Genomic DNA, 22,101 nt, shown 5'->3' on the forward strand with positions numbered 1-22,101 from the left:
GACACATACATTAATACCCTGACTTTCCACAAGGGAATTTTGAGAGACTTCAGTTCTCATTTTCTTTGCAGCCGGTTGATCATTTGTAGAATCCACAGAGCCCAGAGGTTGATAGTGACACAATATTCTAAGAGTTGAGAAGCGAATCTCCTTGTTTGAGTGGCGCAAATTATCAGAAAATATGCTTACTGCATCCACAACCTTCTCGCCAGCAAGTTCTTGATGATACATTCGATTGCTGTTGACAGCTTCCGATGTAGGCCTAACATTTTTGTAACATCAAGAATTTAGAAAAGCAGAGTTTTTAACATAGCCAGCAATCAACAAGCATTAAAATTTGAACAACGATAAGAATTTAGATTAGTAATATATTAATATGTAATCAATTATTGACACAGGTCAACTTACCCATACACAAAATCCAAATAATCAGCAACAGCAGACAATACTGGTAAAGAAGATCTGTATCTTTTCGCAAGATGCAAAAATTTGCTCGTTTCTTCAGAGTCAGATTCTTTACCAAGATGTGACTTGTTGTAAGAACTCAAAGCAGCCCCAATTAGGCATTGCCAAGTTTGGTTAGGAACACCAGCTATGCAGCCTGAATGAATAACATATGGATGAATATTAAGAGAGAATGACAGCATAATATTGTACAACAGAAAATGAGAAAAGTTCTATTTACTAAATAGAATATTGTTTGCTTTTTTTTTTTGATAGGTAATAAGTATATTATTAAACAAACTTTAACACTAACGAAAGCAAATACAAGGTGTTCATGATGGTGAACACAAGGAAAAGCAACAAACAAACAAAACAACATCAAACAACAAGAAAAACTTAAAGTGCACAACTAAGAGAAGAAATAAATTCTAAGAATGATAATATCAAAACTCGAGTTGTCACATACCACTTGACTCGTAAGCTTTAGAATTCCCTTCATATACTTCATTAGATGTATGAAATATGGATTGGTATTGCTCAAGATAAGAAACAAATCTATCCCCTACAAGTCCAAAATGTTGGCTCATCAAGACTGCAAGGCACTCTATTGCTGGATTCCAAAGATAGCTAAATCGGTTATTCAATATGCCAATTATTCCATTCAAAACAAGGGGCGCATAGGCATCAGGTAATCTGCCGGCTGAGAGGCCCATTTGTATTTTAGAAATCAATAGGATAACTTTCCTGCTGGTAGAAATTGAAAGAGGAGTTTCCTCAATAGACAAAAGCAACTGAATAACCTGATATTTGAAGCAAAATCAGCCCAGGATCATCTAGTTTGATATAGTGTCAAACAACAAGAACAGCAAGAAAATAGACACATACATTAATACCCTGACTTTCCACAAGGGAATTTTGAGAGACTTCAGTTCTCATTTTCTTTGCAGCCGGTTGATCATTTGTAGAATCCACAGAGCCCAGAGGTTGATAGTGACACAATATTCTAAGAGTTGAGAAGCGAATCTCCTTGTTTGAGTGGCGCAAATTATCAGAAAATATGCTTACTGCATCCACAACCTTCTCGCCAGCAAGTTCTTGATGATACATTCGATTGCTGTTGACAGCTTCCGATGTAGGCCTAACATTTTTGTAACATCAAGAATTTAGAAAAGCAGAGTTTTTAACATAGCCAGCAATCAACAAGCATTAAAATTTGAACAACGATAAGAATTTAGATTAGTAATATATTAATATGTAATCAATTATTGACACAGGTCAACTTACCCATACACAAAATCCAAATAATCAGCAACAGCAGACAATACTGGTAAAGAAGATCTGTATCTTTTCGCAAGATGCAAAAATTTGCTTGTTTCTTCAGAGTCAGATTCTTTACCAAGATGTGACTTGTTGTAAGAACTCAAAGCAGCCCCAATTAGGCATTGCCAAATTTGGTTAGGAACACCAGCTATGCAGCCTGAATGAATAACAGCATAATATTAAGAGAGAATGACAGCATAATATTGTACAACAGAAAATGAGAAAAGTTCTATTTACTAAATAGAATACTGTTTGCTTATCTTGTTGTGAGCATTTAAAATTCATTGAGAAGGCCAAGCATTGTGGATATGGTGAAAAGACAGAAGAAAATGTCAACAGAAACAATCACAAAGACATTATTAGAATATCCTCCCTGGGATATAATACACTGATGGATCCATAAAGTGCAGAAGTGCGGTATACAATACACTTTGATGGGTCCCATGAAGTACAGATACAAGATATTGACGGGTCCCATCAAGTGCATTAGTGCTTATATGAAAAACCAAGATAGAAATTATATATTCAGGGTGTTTAGTATATGATAGAACCAGGCCAGCTAAGAACAACTTAACTGGTTTTAATTGTTTTTAGTTTGGTAGCTTTTTTATTCAAAATGAGACCATATATCATCCCTAATAAACTAGTTTTAACTTTTAGTTCTTTTAAACATACATTATTTAACCAACAAAAAAAATTCTTATAAACATACCTTCCCTACAAAATCAAGTTTTAAAATTTTGATGTTTTTCACATGAATATTCTCACCATACTAGTTTTAAATTTGAAATTTTCAGATGCATATGTTATTAATACTAGATCTGAGCTGATTCTAGACAAACTTGATATAAAATAAACTGATTTGGTTCAGCTTGTATCAGAACTAAACTAATTTCGAGATTTGCCAAGCACCAGCACTATCCTCACTTGAAAATAAGGTGAACAGACACAGTGTTTCAAAGTGCATATAGAGCAAGAAATTAATCTGAATAATACAGAACGTTCCATACCAACTTCCATCATCAGTAGCTGATTGAGTGCATCTATCAAATCCATTAAACAGGATGATTTCTTTTGGATATCAATCAATTGAGGATAGCATCTAATGATTCCCCACAGCAGAGCCAACTTAGTCTCATGAATATGAGTTGATGATGGATCAACGCGCACAATTTCTTTTATTTCCCTTATCCAATCAGAGACAGCCTCCTGCAAACAACTCTGAATCTTTGGAAATACTTTTCCAAATGTGCCAACTAAAAAGTTGGACCCTTGCGCCTTTGCTTCCATTATTTCACAGAAGGACAGTAATAGATAAATAACTTCTTCCGAAGTCTCTACCATATCATTCAAAGCACTGAAAATTATATCAGAAAATTAAGACTGTCCTATAAAAAGAACCATATTGCATCCCAGAAATAACTTACATATAACATTACCTTAAGATGTTAACTCTGAAGATATCTACTATGCAAGGGTCCTTCTGTAGTAGTTCTCTAATAAAAGTCAACAAACTGCAAGACAAGCCTAACAATCTATGTCAAATGATATTAAGAAAAGGGAAAGAGGTAGGGGGCAGGGGGGCACCAAACTAGGAATTACCTTGAGTTCCTTAACTTAAATACAGGAGCCCATTGCAATGAACAACTTGAGATAGCTGACATATCATTAGAACTATGGAGCCCATTGAGAATGCATACAATCAATTCTAGAACCTTATCAACAACTTCTTCTTGATGATCCTCTGCCTTCACCAAGTCAGAAGGCACCACAAACCTTTGCACAAGCAATCCCACATGCTCAAGTAATGATTGGTAATCTGTGCAACATCATAGTAGTTTAGCTTGGTAGGACAAGAAGTACACAAATATGCAATTGACATCATTACAGCAATTGAACTTAAAACGTACAGCTGTAAAACAAACCAAGCTACTCATGCTCCACTCAAGATAAATTGGGTGAAGTGATACTTGAATGATTAACTATGTGGCTCAAAAACCAATAAGAACCGATCTCGAGCAACCTATTATCAGGATCAGCACCAATTGATTGTCTACTTTAGAAAAGTCAAACTACTAAGCTCTGTTTGTTTTGAAGTAGAATATTTTACACTGAAAATATTTTCAGGGAAACGTTTTCATTTTACCATGTTTGGTTGCTTACAAGAAAATGCTGAAAATGTTTTCATTTTATAGTGTTTGGTTGCTTACATGAAAATGTTGTGGAAATTATTTTCCAATGTTTGTTTCACCGTAAAAATAAATAAATAAATAATAATAATAATAATAATAACAATAATAATAATTTTAAAAATTTTCATATTTCATAAAACCTATCAAATGCAAGCACAATTGCACACAACCGCTGAACCACCACCAGCCACCCAAACTCAGAAAATAAAACAAAATTCCACTCTCAACGGTCAAAACAGACACAGATACATGTATAGCAAGTACTAGGAACCAATCGAAGTAATCAAACTCCAAAGTGCCAATCAAGACAGAGACCCACGGCTGTTGGAGGCAGCAGACCTAGAAAGTCCACCACCAATGTTGCCATAACCACCACAAAACGAGCAACCCACAAACCAAGATCCAAAAAAAACCACCCAAAAATCTTAGCATTAGACCACGAATCCAGATTTCAAAACCAAAAACCCACAAATCTAAAAACCCAGATCAGAACTTGAGAAGCTGATTGGCGAGAGAGAGGTGGGTGGCATTTGCATTGGGTCATGAACCTTAGAACCGGTGGGTGGCTTTTGCGTTTGGGTCAGACTAGAGTTGGGTCATGAACCTGAGAACCAATTTGAGGATTGATGACAGTGGAGCTAGTGATGAGTGGTGCCGACGATGGTGGATCTGGGGATGAGTGGCTGGTCTGGTTTGTGGGAGAGAAGAGCTAAGAGTGAGAAAGGCTAAGAATAGTCGAGAGTGAGACACTGAGAATGTGTAAAATGTTTAAGCAGTTTTTTAAGCTTAAAAACATTTTACAACTTTTTGCCTTGAGTTTGAAAGTTCACTGAAAATATTTTACAATTGACCAAATATTTTACTACAAAACAAACATGGTAAATTGTGTAAAATGTTTTACTGAAAATATTTTACTTCAAAACAAACGGAGTGTAAAGCTCAATTGAAATTTGGCTTTATGGCCCTTATCAAAAAGCACATTTAATAAACCAACCAAGCTTGAGTAGCCAAATATTTGACTCAAATAGCTTGCTTTACAGCCCTTCTAAAAAGAAAAAAAGAAACACTAGTTTTGATATGTAAAAAGAAACACTAGTAAATACAAATATTATACAGCTCACCATAAACTATTTGTCCATTGTGGATCTGAACGATGGAAATAAGCAGCGACAATAGACGACTTAAATGCAAAATGCATCCATTAGTTACACACTCAGTAATTTTCTCATATAAGCATTTCCACATCAAATCCAACTCCTTTGGCTCTATGTTCTCACATAGTCTTTGAAAGGCAGTAATTATAACTTCAACAACCGCATCTGAACCTGCAGGGAGGACAGAGGCAGAGTCTTAGAAAGATTCATAACCATGAACTTGTAAATTGTGTCAACCTACATAGTAACATAACCATTGACCTACAAATTCAAGTAATTGTTTTTTGAATTGGTAAGTTACACAAACCCGGTGGGCTTTGAACCCATGACCTCACCCTCCATCTAGAACTTGTAAGAGGAGTTGTCAGTTGAGCTAGAGCTCATTGGCAAATTCTAGCAAACAAATTAATGTGGAGTACTATGATTACAAGCATATGAGGGGGAAAAAATAAAGTAGGCTTTTAAAGTTAACACTCGGAGCCAAATTCGGCAGTAGTATAGAGACTACAGGAAACTCAGAAAATCACTTACTACAACAAGACCTATCATTTACAAAAAAAAAATCAAAATTCACAAGACATTCCACTCTTGATTCTTTTCTTCTTCTTTTTTTTGCCTTCCCTTTTCCTTGTTCCACTCAAATTTTAAGCTCTCTTCTTCATCACACTAGATAACAAGTAATGTCCAAGTGCTTACATAATCTGCTCCATAAAGCACATTTATTTCTTATGTTGCAGTTGTTCACAAACTACTGGTTTACAAACTTGCTGTTAACACACTAACAATAACAAAATTAATATCTAAATCCAAATAAATAAATATTATAGTTCTCTTCGATAGCCATTTTCAGACCATGCTAAAGACTGCATTATCATTGATGAAGTGCAGGATGTATTGATTTGTGCCCTTAGCCATACGCTCATTTGATGCATGAGACATGAGATAGTATTTCTTCTTTAGGGACATATCATGCTATAAACTTCATTATCACTAGGATCAACTAATGATGATGCTGATTTCATGCCTAAAAAGGAGGTTTATAATTTCATTATCATGGTTATGAATACATACATCTCTGTAACCATTTTTTTTGTGGGCCGGGGGGAGGGGGAGGTGGGGTGCATGTCATAATTATAGTAATTTATAAGATATGATACCTATATTTCTATGATTACTTATACTTTCTTTTTTTCTTTTTTTTTTTGATAAGAAAGATTGTTATAATTACTTATACTTTCCCTATGAAATGTACATCAATCACCTCTCTAGACATAGTCAAACAAATTTAAAATTCTTTTCGAGGTCCATCCTTTCTCTCATAGACTGAAATCTTATCCGTGTTTATTAAAACTGTTTTAGCTTCTGCTGCAAAAATCTTATTCCATAAATTCAATATTTAAAGCCCAACTTAACCAACTCAAATAAGCCTAAATGCCAAATTGATTGAACCCAACTACATAATGTATCCTTTTTACAATTCTATCTTATCAGGAATGTGATAATGTCATCCACTTTTCAGCTGTAGATTTTATCCCTTTTTCATTTGAGACAATGCTTTTCATGTCCAAGATACGTGTTAATTGAAACTCAGTGAATTTCAGCTTTTATATTATCATTTATCAAAAATGTTTATAGTAAAATCATGCCCCAAAGCACATGCATAAAATTAATTTACAGCATTCCTATAGATAAAATTCTTAAATCTTCATTATTATCCAAAACAAAAATCTTTAATCTTCATTGTTGGATGAAATACTACTATAAGTTCATTATGCATGTCAAGAATCAAGTATGCTTTCAATATCCACTAAATCAATAAATTCAACCTTTTTTGATAATCATTCAATAAATTCAACCTTCTTTATGTAGATGGAACAACGCTTCATGCCAGTCAGCTTGATACATAGAAAGCAAGACAGGCATGATGAGAGCCATACATCTAATAGTGGATTTATATGGATTTGCCAACACAAGTCCAGTGAAAATTTTGAGTTAGAAAGTGGTAATTATACAGTTTTAACAGATCTCACCTAACATACATAAGATCATGCAAATACCCATAGAGATGCATATTTAAGCAGGTATTTGTGGCCATAAATCATTGGAGTATGTATTATTTTAATTGTGCTGCATAATTGTAAATGGAAATTTATAACAAAACTCAAACATTTGCGTTGGCAGTGGCACACATGTATTATGTATGTTTGCAATACTAGTGTGCAATGTTATAGTTGTAAAGCACAATTCTAAATGGATCTCTCTCTCTCATATATATATATATATATAGCAACTGGAGCAAATCTTACATAACAATCAATTACAGAAAATAGAGATACTATGATATTAAGAAAGAAATTAGAAAAGATCGTCATAAGAATCTTGTGGGACTAAAAATAAGTATAAATTAGAAGTGAAACACACAAATGAAGATATGAAATACATGCAAGAAAGTTGAAATCATCAATACCAAATATTGAATCGTCCATCAATAACCGCAATACTCGCTCTGCTCTTGAGTGGAACCTTGATGAGGCCCCTCTCATAACATAAAAAAGTAAAGCACTGATGCCACATTTCCTGGCAGGCAATGGTTTCTTTATGACTTCGGTCATGATCTTTTTAATCCCTGTTCCAATCCCATGAAACATTTATTTAGTCAGCGCAAGTCCATTAGAAGACAACTTTGGCTATGCTATATACCAACTAGTTGAAGTCACATAAATACTATTTACCAACAAAATAGTCAAAGAACAAATAGAAAATATGCACATACAATCCGTCTATTTTCAGCCAATTATTAAAAACCCAAACCTTGACCAACCTTATAGTGCCATTGCACTTCCAATGTGGCACAATGTCTGGCACATGTATATCAGTATGCAAAACATATATAAGTGAAGTTCATAACCAAATGAAAAACATGTGGGAATAGGAAAAAATGATGAAAAAGTGAAAGTAAAGCACCATGAAAAAATTACACAAAATCAACTTAGTATTCATGTGGTAACAAGGTTACAAAGAAAGAACATTCTAAAACTTAGGACACTGTTTGGAAAGAATGCATCAATGTGAGCATTTGATGAACCACAAACTAAAGGCTACTATAAATAGACTCTTTTGAGTCATTGTAGGCAATCTACCTTATGAAATTTAGAGTTGAATATTTCTTGAGCTCTTTCAGCCTAAAAATTGATATTTGATTGTTCCAACTCCAATCCTATTATCCTTTTCATTTGCTTTAATCTTGTTATGGTTGCTGGAATTTCTTTTCACAACCTTCTTCTACACTAGATCTAAGTTCTCTTTTATATATATATATATATAGAGAGAGAGAGAGAGAGAGAGAGAGAGAGAGATAAGATAAAAGTTTTTTTGAGAGGTAAATAAATTTATATAATGTGTGTGTGTGTTGGTAGGAATCAACTTACCTTGACAAGAGACTTTACCACACTAGAACTTCATGTATGCACTTTTAGATGCATATTAATCAATAGCATTATAAAATAGTGTCTGGATATATTTTATTTTTATTTAAAAAAAAAAATTGGAAATAAATCACAGGTACTTTTCTTTTTTGGCTAGGTAAACATTCACACAACCAATGGTTTAAAATTATGCTTGGATTTTTTTTTTTTTTTTAATACTACTAATAAATATTGCATACATCAAATTCTAGCAAAGTTATGCTTACTATGGAGACGGTGATAATGGTGGCATTATAAGGTCATTTGAGCGACAAGGTGGAAATAATTGTGGCAGTTAATGAGCAGCACTGATGATGTTCAGGTGGGTAATGGACCAAAATAATGCTTAGAAGTTAAAGTAATTTGAAACATGGAAAGACAAGTCCAGTAGCTTTGTCAGCTTTATGCATAGTCTCAAGCAAGAAGAATAAATAGATGAATTATCCAAGTCATAGTTACTACTAAACATGATGAAATTTGTACAGTACAATTTTCAATTTTTTTTTGGACAAGTATATACAGTACAAAATATGAACGTACTTTTATTTCGAAGAAGTTAGAATAGAAGTATATGGTAATGGTATTTTAAAGAGTAAAGTTTACTAAATTCCAATTAGTAGCACACTTATGCTACCTTAATATAATTTCTAAAGATAATATATTTATCAAAAAATCAAAAAACTTAAGATTTGAAAAAATTCAGCTAACATAGGATAATAATAAAAATTAAATATACCTTGTTATGTTGTCATACTTCATCTTTCAAGCAAAGTAATAAATAATGCAAATATTATATATTTTTTCATATTATTACAGATGAAAATAGTTTAATTTTTGTTCAAATATATAATTTAAATACATATGTATGTGTGCGTGTGTTTTGAGTGTGTTATTTTAATAAGGTTGTATATATACATATATACAATGTATATGTATTTTAATTTAACACGTATATTTGAAACTAAGATTTAATGATATAAATTCCATAAAAATATTAATAGCTCAAAGAAAAAAAGATTAAAATATAATCTTAAAGACAGTCAGTCCTTCACGTAGATGAATGGGTAAAATAATCAGTTGTCCTTGTGGATCCGACATTAATCCTCTCACACTGACTAATTGGTATTCTTGAGATGCATTTCCTCTAGCTCCCGGAAAAGACATCATATTAAATAAATATAAAATTTTTGATGTCTAACATAAATAGAACATGATGGAATTAAGAAATATTAATTTTGATAATTTGTTCTCATTTGTAATAAGTCAACATAACACACTAAACAATTGCAGTGCCAATAGGATGATTAAAGTTTAGTTGAATTGGAGTTTTTTGTTTACAAATATAATGCAAAAATATATATATATATATATATTGAATTAATGATTACAATTGGGCAAAGAGTACAATGGTGTGGGGAATCAATTAAGCCATGATTCACATATGAATACAAATGGCTCCATATGGAAAAACTTAGACAATAAAGCATGGTCTTACCTTCCTGTAGCTGCTCAGCTGGTGCATTCCTAAACAAGAATGATATTGCCTCAGCCATAAATTCTTGGACATACTCCTTGGGATAATATCGTAGTTTTAATGTAACCCTTAAAAAAATTTGAGAAAACCATATAAGTATATATGTTATGTAGGTTTGTAGGTAAGTAAATATGCAATGAGGCTTCTTCATAGGGGAAAAAAAAATGTAATGAGGTCTCCAGTATCTAATTGCTACAGTGAGCTCCATGACAGAAAAAGTCTACACAAATGTATCAGATAACATGTAATCATGACAGTGACAATGAAAACCAACCAGATTCTGATAACAGAAACACCTTTGGGGAACACGAATTAAATCATACTAGTACAAATGTACTTACTTGAGCACATAAACAAGGTCACGTATTAGATATTTTTGCAAGTACATCATAATATATGACCACGACGTAAAAATCTGCATAATATCAGCCAAAAATTGAAAAGCTTAATGATTTTGAGGCAGCTAACAAAAATACATCACAAAAAAAAGAAAAAGGAAAGTATAGCTAGACCTGCTCAATTATCTCTGGTTCCCTATCAGCACCAGTTTCCAGGAGAGACACTAAAGAATCAGCAATCCTTGGCATAAAGCTGGGAAAGCTCCAATACACAAGACATAAGTCATAAATATAACAAACTATAGAGACATATATATGTAAGAATACCACAACTCTAGCATAGGACAAATTCAAAGAAATTTATAAGGGGGTAGGAAATCTTAAACAACTATCTAGGCATTCTCTTATAGTAGAAATTCTAACAAAGTAAAATCAGGAACAAGCAGAGCGGCAATTTTAAGGTTAGAAGCCTCCACGACTAGTTAGCGACAGGGAAAATTCTATGAGATATATTAAATTCAAATAGAAAGAACTTACGGTATAAAATCAACCAGGAGATCTCTAGATAGAGCTGCAAGTAACCTGCAAAAAATAAATAAATAAAACTATCTACCTACAAGAACTTAAGGAAAACACACAAACAACTAAAAAAGAAGAAGAAAAAAAATCAATAAACAGGTTGAAAGAAGAAAATACACAAGCTAGAATTCTTTTGATAGTTTACCTTATCAAAATTAACCCTAGTATTTACAGGTTTGATTTTGTACTGAATAATTAGTTTTTCTAGCAGGACATCATTTTTTTCTTAATAAATCTCTCAGTGTATAAAGCAGTGATATTACATACTGAATACCTATTGACTTAAACTTGAATTCTACAACAACACAAGCTAATTCCCCTACTTGTTGTCTACAGCAAAGAAACAATTCAAAACCCAACACCAGAAAGAAAATTTAACAAAATAAAAATTGCAAACCCTTATAAAAGTTCAGGTAAAACTTACGTACACCAAAAATGTATATATCTCAGGCATAGCATGCTGATCATCAAATGCACAATATGAAAGTTAAAAGGATCTGGAACCAGGTGGATGGTTGGGAAATAAAACATGGGAGTATTTTGTCGTATATTAATACAAGGGGTTTTCCCGGAAAATAATATTATTTATGATGAATTATTAAAAATAGCATTGTGGAAAAAGTATTTGCTAGAATAGCCTCTCTTTGAGAACCTTGTTTTGAAAAAACGATTTTAAGCATTTAAATTTCAACATTTGCACTGAAAATTGTGTTTCCAAAACAAGATTTCAGTTATATCACACTTTACACTGAAATAGCGTTTGGAAAACACATCATCAGTGTAAACACGTTTTACACTGAAATTGTTTTTTGGAAACATGATTTCCAAAACATTATTTTCAAAGGAAGGCTATCTCCAAATAATTTCCCCCACAGTGCTATTTTTAATAATTAAAAATAAATAATATTATTCTGATATTCTGTAAACTGTAGTTCTTCTGAAGAAAATGACTACAATAACTAATTGCAAAAAAAGAAGCAGAAGAAGAAGAATGGTTGAAATGGCAATTCACATAACAATAATGGCGGTTCTTTGGCACACTAGCATCCTTTGCCTGAAAGAGATCAGCATTTCTAATTTCCACATGACATACCTTCCTTCTTAATTCCCTAAATGCTTTTACAATTCATTGTTTCTTTTGAACCAGCAAAATACTTCTCACATGACTTCCACAAATATTTTATTTTAAATTAAATTAACCTACTTTTCAGGGGAAGTTTTTACAAATCATTCACCAGTAACCCCATTAAAAATAACATGAATTGAATCCTTAGTTAATTTCCAACTCTATAATTCTAACTTGCATCAGCTACTGCTTCTGAAGATTTACATCAGACTGACAATCCAGATTCAAACAGAAAAATTAGTCAATATTTAGACACCCACATAAATTGGTGTCATTGATTACTACAACCATATCTAAGAAGAATTATATAATATCAATTTTTATGCATCAACAATATTGAAAGCCAAACAATGGATTCATAGACTGAAGAACAAAACTACCCTGCCTGAAGAAGTAAATTCAGTATTTCAGTTATAGTTACTAGATACATGTAAGAACATTTTTCTATTGAAACAGAATCATTGAATAAACAGATAACACAAGCACCAATATAAGTTTATCATTCAATCGTAACACACATAAATATCATGAACACTGTAAAGAAGTAATTAACAATATAAACTAGCTTACCTAAGAATAGGCTCAAGAGATAGCCTTGCACTCATTTGTAATCGGGGGATAAGTTTCGAGAAAATTAACTCCTTCTGTAATATAATCAAGGGTAATGTCTGTACCAAGGGCAACATTTCCTCGTAAAACGAAATGAAATCCTCTGCAGTATTCAATTCCTGTTCATAACAATACAATCACAAACAAACAAAAAAATCAACAAAAAACCAGAAAACGATAGGATGTCCTATTCTAAATCAATGAGTTTACTCAAATATCATAGCAGTAACAAAGAACCAACTAATAAAAAAATAAACTTCAGCACTGTTTTGATGAGCCTTTCCTTTTTCATTGAATACTAGCAACTTAGCCAAAACAAGCTTCAGATTATAAACGTTACTAATTACAACAATAAAATTTTCTTTTAATCCCACTTTTCTTTTTATATAGAAAAGAAAAATTTGAACCTACAGCATCCACACTAAGTCAACACACCAATGGGTTTCTTTTTGGTATAGATGAGATTACATGGGCTTTTACCAGTCGAGCTATCTCTTTTTATATTTTATTTAGCTGATTGGAACCAATAAGTCTAGAGCCACACAAAAAATTTCACAACTGCCAAGATGGCAAGTGGGTATTAGTTGGTAAAAAAGTGATGTTAGTGACGGCTGCAAACCAGTAAATGTTGTGCACTCAAACCCACATTTTGATATTTTTAGTTTTTACTAACTAAGTAAAGACCAAAAGCTATAAACAAATACACAGTAAAAAGTAAAGGCATACCCTCCATTCTGTGAGGCAGTCACGGAAAAAGGAAGACCCTTCTGAAGGCGCAGCCTTAACTTTATTAAGGCTTCGAAACACATCGATTTCAATCTCCTCTACTCTCTGAGAAAAATTCTTGAACTGCAACACAAAACAAACCCAAAAAAATTAAAAAATAAATAAATAAATAAAGCAAAAATTAATCAAAAACCTTAAATTTAATTAAGATTTAAGCTTTTGCATCACTAATTCAAGCATGGAAATAAAAATAAATCAATTTTTGTGAGGAGAATCGAATTTCGTGAAAATTGGGGTTTAGGGTTTAAGGGTTTGTGAGAGGGTTTAAGGTGAGTTGGGGGGGGGATTCTTCTCCGTTCACACAGAGAGAGAGAGAGAGAGAGAGAGAGAGAGCAATATTTCAGAAGAGAATGGAGGCGCCGACTTTAAAAATGTTGGGTTTTTCAGGTTTGTATTCGGGTTGAGTCGAATGGGCCGAGCTAATTCGGGTTTATATGGATTATAAACTGGACTGGGCTAAGCTTTTTTTGGGAAAGTACCCCAAAAAAAACCATAGTTTTACTGTTACACATTAAACCCTGACTTTCACGTATTTTTGGTTAACAACTTTCATGTATGTACCCAAACACGCTAAACAAATCTCATTCTCACATATAAAATGTATACCTATGGCTCAAGGTTACCTGGGTTGTACTGTTCGGTCCGGTCCGAGTCTAACAACCTTGCGCTACATAATATTGATAAAACTATGGGATTTTTCATTTTTGTACTCTCTCCCTTTTTTATTTTTTGGATTTTTTGATAGTCAAGGTCTTAAGGAGGGGGATGTCTAGATTTGAAATATTAGAAAATGTTAATTGAGTTTCAAAACTTTTGGTTTGGAACACAAATTTTTACGAATAAAGCTATGGAAGCACACAACATTGTTATGCATTTCATTAAAGATTAGTGCACAACTTAAGAAGGAGTGTTGGAAATTGAATTTCACTTTTAATGTCATTGAAGATCAAATTAAGACATTGATTTTAAGGGAAAAAAAATTATGAGATTGATTGTTAGAGTTGCAAGATTGACACATTATACATGCAATTCATATTCAAATTATTTTGACTTTTGTATGTAATCTCATTATAAATATAGAATCCATTGTAATATATTATCAAGAAAAGTTTATAATTAAATTACCGCTTATGACTTTCTCTGTAGATGTAATTTGACAAATCAAACCACGTAACCCTTGTTTCCTCTCTTTTCTTGCTTCCACATCACTTCTCTACAATTTCCTACATAAATTTTATCTTTTTTCTTTAGATTTCAACATGTTCTTAGTTGTTTAGTCTAATAAGCATAGTGAGGTAACTAGGGTAAGACATCACTTGCATGCTAGATAGCATGGGCTTCTTTTTACAATTTGATTTTGATATTTTTAAAGTGAAAAACTATATCTAATGGCTAATGCTAGATTATATATATATATATATTTTTTTTTTTTTTTTTTTTTGGGCTTTGGTAAAAGCCATTATTTGCTTCTTCCTCAAAACAAGACCATCTTATGTCCAATCACGTAATATTATGTTCACGATCCTATTAAAAAAAAGAAGCTCACAATTTTTTTTCTCACAAATTGTTAGGTGATTAGGATATGATTAAAACTACATTACTTTCAATATATAGACCCCATCATTGATATTACTTTTACTTTACATTAATTACAATGTCATATTAGAATTGTAAAAAAAAATATATATATATATATATATATTTAATTAAAGTGGAAGAAACAACTGCATGTGTATAGGGACATATGGTAAGTGAGATAGTTTTTTAGAAAATATTGTTTTTTTGGATGACTTATTTTCTTCCTCAAAACAAGAACATCTACGTTCACAATTCTATATAATAATATTAAAAAAAAAAAGCTAATATTATGTTCACAATTTTTTTTCTCACAAATTGTTAAGTAATAGGTTATGATTAAAGCAATATTACTTTCGAATATATAAACCCCACCATTAATATTACTTTTATTGTACATTAATTACAATATGTCATATTAGTGGTTGTAAAAAAAATTGTAAAAGTTTTTTTGCGATTAAACTTATTAGACTTAATCCAATTACATGTTGAAGAATGAAGACTATTAAAAGATACTTAATTAAAGTGGAAGAAACGGCTGCATTTGTATAAGGACATAGGAGATAGTTTTTCAGAATATATTTTTTTAAAATGATATTTCCTTTAATATTGAAACAAATGGAACGAAAATGAAAATGCTAATGTTACTATAAGTTTTATTATATAAAGCTTATAAACTAACGCAATAATGAATGTAACTGGTAAATTTCAACCACCTCATAAATGAATATTTACATTGCCTTTTTGCAATTGGTTACACATTAATTTGTAATACTTCTATCACTACTCAAACTAAAATACAAACATTTTTCCTATAAGGCCTTAACAAAACATGAGGGAAATAGTCAGGTGACTTAAGTAACCAACAATCTTATCAACAAAAAAAAGTAACCAACAGAAATTACCTTTAATGCCCATTTTTCCAAAGCATGAGCAATCCCATTTTAAGATGTATGAACCCAATTAAATTTACACCCTGAAAACTCTCTAGCTAATATATTAGCATCTTCCAATCTCCCTATAGAGCCTTGAGGAATGAGAAGTACAGAATCTATACAAAGTTTTGAGTCTGCTTCCAAAATTATATTTGAGAAATTCCTTTCATTTGCCATTAAGAGCATCTGTCATGAAACAAAAATTTCAGTAATTACATATAGGGATTTGAGTATGTATAATAGTAAATAATTAAGAGAAAACATTTAGTTCATACGCAGTATTTATTTTAATTAATTAAAACCAGTATGTACAATGAGAGTATGTAATGATGATAGCACAATACCTTCATCGTGGAACCATATTGGAAATGGACAACCCATATATCGAGTGAGTTTCTGATTCTTTGTCAGATATCTGTGCTTCAATTGCTTTTCTTGCAAAAGAAAATGCAGGTTTTTTAGGCGAAGGTAGTGCCAAACTTTCATTTGTCAACATAGATATGACATCTGACATTGTTGGCCGATCAATTGCACTATCTTCTACACATAGGAGACCAATATGAATGCATTGAAGCATCTGATCCTCAATACATGAATCTGTAAGTGCTGGATCCATTAGGTTTAAAGCTTACCTAAGAATAGGCTCAAGAGATAGCCTTGCACTCATTTGTAATCGGGGGATAAGTTTCGAGAAAATTAACTCCTTCTGTAATATAATCAAGGGTAATGTCTGTACCAAGGGCAACATTTCCTCATAAAACGAAATGAAATCCTCTGCAGTATTCAATTCCTGTTCATAACAATACAATCACAAACAAACAAAAAAATCAACAAAAAACCAGAAAACGATAGGATGTCCTATTCTAAATCAATGAGTTTACTCAAATATCATAGCAGTAACAAAGAACCAACTAATAAAAAAATAAACTTCAGCACTGTTTTGATGAGCCTTTCCTTTTTCATTGAATACTAGCAACTTAGCCAAAACAAGCTTCAGATTATAAACGTTACTAATTACAACAATAAAATTTTCTTTTAATCCCACTTTTCTTTTTATATAGAAAAGAAAAATTTGAACCTACAGCATCCACACTAAGTCAACACACCAATGGGTTTCTTTTTGGTATATATGAGATTACATGGGCTTTTACCAGTCGAGCTATCTCTTTTTTTATATTTTATTTAGCTGATTGGAACCAATAAGTCTAGAGCCACACAAAAAATTTTCACAACTGCCAAGATGGCAAGTTGGTATTAGTTGGTAAAAAAGTGATGTTAGTGACGGCTGCAAACCAGTAAATGTTGTGGACTCAAACCCACATTTTGATATTTTTAGTTTTTACTAACTAAGTAAAGACCAAAAGCTATAAACAAATACACAGTAAAAAGTAAAGGCATACCCTCCATTCTGTGAGGCAGTCACGGAAAAAGGAAGACCCTTCTGAAGGCTCAGCCTTAACTTTATTAAGGCTTCGAAACACATCGATTTCAATCTCCTCTACTCTCTGAGAAAAATTCTTGAACTGCAACACAAAACAAACCCAAAAAAATTAAAAAATAAATACATAAATAAAGCAAAAATTAATCAAAAACCTTAAATTTAATTAAGATTTAAGCTTTTGCATCACTAATTCAAGCATGGAAATAAAAATAAATCAATTTTTGTGAGGAGAATCGAATTTCGTGAAAATTGGGGTTTAGGGTTTAAGGGTTTGTGAGAGGGTTTAAGGTGAGGGGGGGGCTTACAACAAAACGGCGTCGTCCTGGGGATTTGTTGAGAGACTTCACTGCCTGAGCTTGCGACGTAGTCGCCATTCCTTGAATTAGGGTTTTGATTTGATTCGATTCGATTCGATTCTCACCGAAGCTCTTCTTTCTTCTTCTTCTCCGTTCACACAGAGAGAGAGAGAGAGAGAGAGAGAGAGAGCAATATTTCAGAAGAGAATGGAGGCGCCGACTTTAAAAATGTTGGGTTTTTCAGGTTTGTATTCGGGTTGAGTCGAATGGGCCGAGCTAATTCGGGTTTATATGGATTATAAACTGGACTGGGCTAGGCTTTTTTTGGGAAAGTACCCCCCCAAAAAACAAAAACCATAGTTTTACTGTTACACATTAAACCCTGACTTTCATGTATTTTTGGTTAGAGATTAAATTCTATAAGGATGGGATGTAAAACCTATGTTTTACACCATCCAATAAATGATTGCCACATTAGCATTTTACTTAAAATTTATTAAAATTCAATACATCCTACCACACCTAATAACATCTCAATAGATTCCCAATTTGGTTGGATTTATATATGGGTATTAAAATTGATGGAGTGTGATTGTGTTTATTTTTAAATATGTCATAAGATGATGTGTCATGTTGAGATTGGAGGGGTAAAACATAAGTTTTACACCACGTCCTTATAGAATTTAATCTCTTTTGGTTAACAACTTTCATGTATGTACCCAAACATGCTAAACAAATCTCATTCTCACACATGAAATGTATACCTATGGCTCAAGGTTACCTGGGAAGGACTGTTCGGTCCGGTCCGAGTCTAACAATCTTGCTCTACATAATATTGATAAAACTATGGGATTTTTTATTTTTGTACTCTCTCCCTTTTTTATTTTTTGGATTTTTTGATGGTCAAGGTCTTAAGGAGGGGGATGTCTAGATTTGAAATATTAGAAAGTGTTAATTGAGTTTCAAAACTTTTGGTTTGGAACACAAATTTTTACGAATAAAGCTATGGAAGCACACAACATTGTTATGCATTTTATTAAAGATTAGTGCACAACTTAAGAAGGAGTGTTGGAAATTGAATTTCACTTTTAATGTCATTGAAGATCAAATTAAGACATTGATTTTAAGGGAAAAAAAAAATTATGAGATTGATTGTTAGAGTTGCAAGATTGACACATTATACATGCAATTCATATTCAAATTTTGACTTTTGTATGTAATCTCATTATAAATATGGAATCCATTGTAATATATTATCAAGAAAAGTTTATAATTAAGATACCGCTTATGACTTTCTCTATAGATGTAATTTGACAAATCAAACCATGTAACCCTTGTTTCGTCTCTTTTCTTGCTTCCACATCACTTCTCTACAATTTCCTACATAAATTTTATCATTTTTCTTTAGATTTCAACATGTTCTTAGTTGTTTAGTCTAATAAGCATAGTGAGATGACTAGGGAAAGACATCACTTGCATGCTAGATAGCATGGGTTTCTTTTTTGATATTTTTAAAGTGAAAAACTATATCTAATGGCTAATGCTAGATTATATATATATTTTTTTATATTGGGCTTTGGTAAAAGCCATTATTTGCTTCTTCCTCAAAACAAGACCATCTTACGTCCAATCATGTAATATTATGCTCACGATCCTATTAAAAAAAGAAGAAGCTAATATTATGTTCACAATTTTTTTCTCACAAATTGTTAGGTGATTAGGATATGATTAAAACTACATTACTTTTGAATATATAGACCCCACCATTGATACTACTTTTATTTTACATTAATTTCAATGTCATATTAGTAATTGTAAAAAATATATATATTTAATTAAAGTGGAAGAAACAACTGCATGTGTATAGGGACATATGGTAAGTGAGATAGTTTTTTAGAAAATATTGTTTTTTTTGGATGACTTATTTTCTTCCTCAAAACAAGAACATATGCGTTCACAATTCTATATAATAATATTATTAAAAAAAAACCTAATATTATGTTCACAATTTTTTTTTTTCTCACAAATTGTTAAGTGATTGGTTATGATTAAAGCAATATTACTTTTGAATATATAAACCCCACCATTAATATTACTTTTACTGTACATTAATTACAATATGTCATATTAGTACTTGTAAAAAAAATTGTATAAGTTTTTTTGCGATTAAACTTATTAGACTTAATCCAATTACATGTTGAAGAATGAAGACTATTAAAAGATATTTAATTAAAATGGAAGAAACGGCTGCATTTGTATAAGGACATTGGAGATAGTTTTTCAGAATATGTTTTTTTTTTTTTTTTTTAATGATATTTCCTTTAATATTGAAACAAATGGAACGAAAATGAAAATGCTAATGTTACTATACGTTTTATTATATAAAGCTTATAAACTAACGCAATAATGAATGTGATTGGTAGATTTCAACTACCTCATAAATGAATATTTACATTGCCTTTTTGCAATTGGTTACACATTAATTTGTAAGCTTAATATATTAAAATTTGTAATACTTCTATCACTACTCAAACTAAAATACAAACATTTTTCCTATAAGGCCTTAACAAAACTTGAGGGAAATAGGCAGGTGACTTAAGTAACCAACAATCTTATCAACAAAAAAAAGTAACCAACGAAAATTACCTTTAATGCCCATTTTTCCAAAGCATGAGCAATCCCATTTTAAGATGTATGAACCCAATTAAATTTACACCCAGAAAACTCTCTAGCTAAAATATTAGCATCTTCCAATCTCCCAATAGAGCCTTGAGGAATGAGAAGTACAGAATCTATACAAAGTTTTGAGTCTGCTTCCAAAATTATATTTGAGAAATTCCTTTCACTTGCCATTAAGAGCATCTGTCATGAAACAAAAATTTCAGTAATTACATATAGGGATTTGAGTATGTATAATAGTAAATATTTAAGAGAAAACATTTAGTTCATACGCAGTATTTATTTTAATTAATTAAAACCAGTATGTACAATGAGAGTATGTAATGATGATAGCACAATACCTTCATCGTGCAACCATACTGGAAATGGACAACCCATATATCGAGTGAGTTTCTGATTCTTTGTCAGATATCTGTGCTTCAATTGCTTTTCTTGCAAAAGAAAATGCAGGTTTTTTAGGCGAAGGTAGTGCCAAACTTTCATTTGTCAACATAGATATGACATCTGACATTGTTGGCCGATCAATTGCACTATCTTCTACACATAGGAGACCAATATGAATGCATTGAAGCATCTGATCCTCAATACATGAATCTGTAAGTGCTGGATCCATTAGGTTTAATATGGCACCTTCTTTCCATAATTCCCATGCCTGGAGAAAGATTATACAATGTTAGATGCATATATTAAATGTCACAAAACCATCCAAGCTAAATGTTTTTTTTTTTTGACATACATATCCAACTAGATTGACTGAGTGCTCAGTGTGGTAGAAGCTGTTGTTTTTTCTACCACTCACGATTTCAAGCATTAGAACTCCAAAACTATAGACATCAGATTTTACAGAGAAAATCCCCTCCATGGCATACTCAGGAGACATGTATCCACTGCATTAAATCATAAACAACTTTTAAAACTATTTTTGACTTCATTAATCATGTGGGAGCAATAATGTTTAGCATCCAAAGTAAAACATCTATAAGAATATATGAATTAAATTTACTTACTATGTCCCCACAACCCTTTTGGTATTTGCTTCTAATTCATTTTGTTGAAAAATTCTTGCCATACCAAAATCAGAGATTTTGGGGTTCATATTTTCATCAAGGAGTATATTACTAGCTTTTAAATCTCTATGGATTACTCTCAATCTTGAATACTTGTGGAGGTAAAGCAATCCTTGAGCAATTCCTTCAATTATGCTGAAACGTTTTGGCCAATCTAACATCTTGCTCTTGGTTGAATCTATAGGATATTAATTGACCAACAGGATTAGTAATTTACTTTGATCAAAATCATATTCAAAAACAAATTACTTGGTGGAAGAAAAGAATTCAAATGTTAATATAAAGTGAATGTTTTCCTAACCAAAGAGAAAGCAGTCCAAACTTTTGTTCGGCATATATTCATAGATTAACATTCTTTCTTCTCCATGAATGCAGCAACCCAGAAGCTGAACAAGATTCATGTGTTGGAGTTCAGATATGAGAATCAACTCGTTTTTGAACTCTGAAATTCCTTGTCCTGAATTTCTTGAAAGTCTCTTTACAGCTATTTCTTGCCCTTTTGGAATTTTTCCCTGATGCAATACTCAATAAGTTATCACATTGTTGAATACAATTCAATCAA

General features: G+C 32.0%; 2 protein-coding genes and 1 long non-coding RNA gene across 3 annotated transcripts in view; all 3 read right to left on the minus strand.

Moving 5' to 3' along the window:
* LOC112005990 (uncharacterized) overlaps window positions 1–17,991 on the minus strand; it is a 33,407-nt gene extending 15,416 nt beyond the window's left edge. Inside the window, 14 exon segments of the mRNA XM_065774836.1 lie at window positions 10–262; window positions 409–601; window positions 2,775–3,121; window positions 3,204–3,278; window positions 3,367–3,583; window positions 5,078–5,281; window positions 7,578–7,736; window positions 10,070–10,176; window positions 10,450–10,523; window positions 10,621–10,699; window positions 10,984–11,028; window positions 16,689–16,846; window positions 17,457–17,579; window positions 17,803–17,991. Coding sequence (XP_065630908.1) covers window positions 10–262; window positions 409–601; window positions 2,775–3,121; window positions 3,204–3,278; window positions 3,367–3,583; window positions 5,078–5,281; window positions 7,578–7,736; window positions 10,070–10,176; window positions 10,450–10,523; window positions 10,621–10,699; window positions 10,984–11,028; window positions 16,689–16,846; window positions 17,457–17,579; window positions 17,803–17,871 — 2,103 coding nt within the window. The 5' untranslated portion in view covers window positions 17,872–17,991.
* Window positions 15,824–16,675, minus strand: LOC136068118 (uncharacterized). The gene is made up of 2 exons (XR_010629522.1): window positions 16,401–16,675; window positions 15,824–16,242 (listed from the first exon to the last, which is right to left on the minus strand). It is a non-coding gene; the product is annotated as an uncharacterized LOC136068118 (long non-coding RNA).
* Window positions 17,992–20,815: 2,824 nt separating the features above from the next.
* LOC112005987 (G-type lectin S-receptor-like serine/threonine-protein kinase At1g67520) overlaps window positions 20,816–22,101 on the minus strand; it is a 76,968-nt gene continuing 75,682 nt past the window's right edge. Inside the window, 4 exon segments of the mRNA XM_065774807.1 lie at window positions 20,816–21,124; window positions 21,209–21,359; window positions 21,480–21,717; window positions 21,841–22,051. Coding sequence (XP_065630879.1) covers window positions 20,816–21,124; window positions 21,209–21,359; window positions 21,480–21,717; window positions 21,841–22,051 — 909 coding nt within the window.

The sequence above is a fragment of the Quercus suber genome, unplaced genomic scaffold (assembly GCF_002906115.3).
Source record: "Quercus suber isolate HL8 unplaced genomic scaffold, Cork oak 2.0 scaffold_99, whole genome shotgun sequence".
Taxonomy (NCBI): domain Eukaryota; kingdom Viridiplantae; phylum Streptophyta; class Magnoliopsida; order Fagales; family Fagaceae; genus Quercus; species Quercus suber.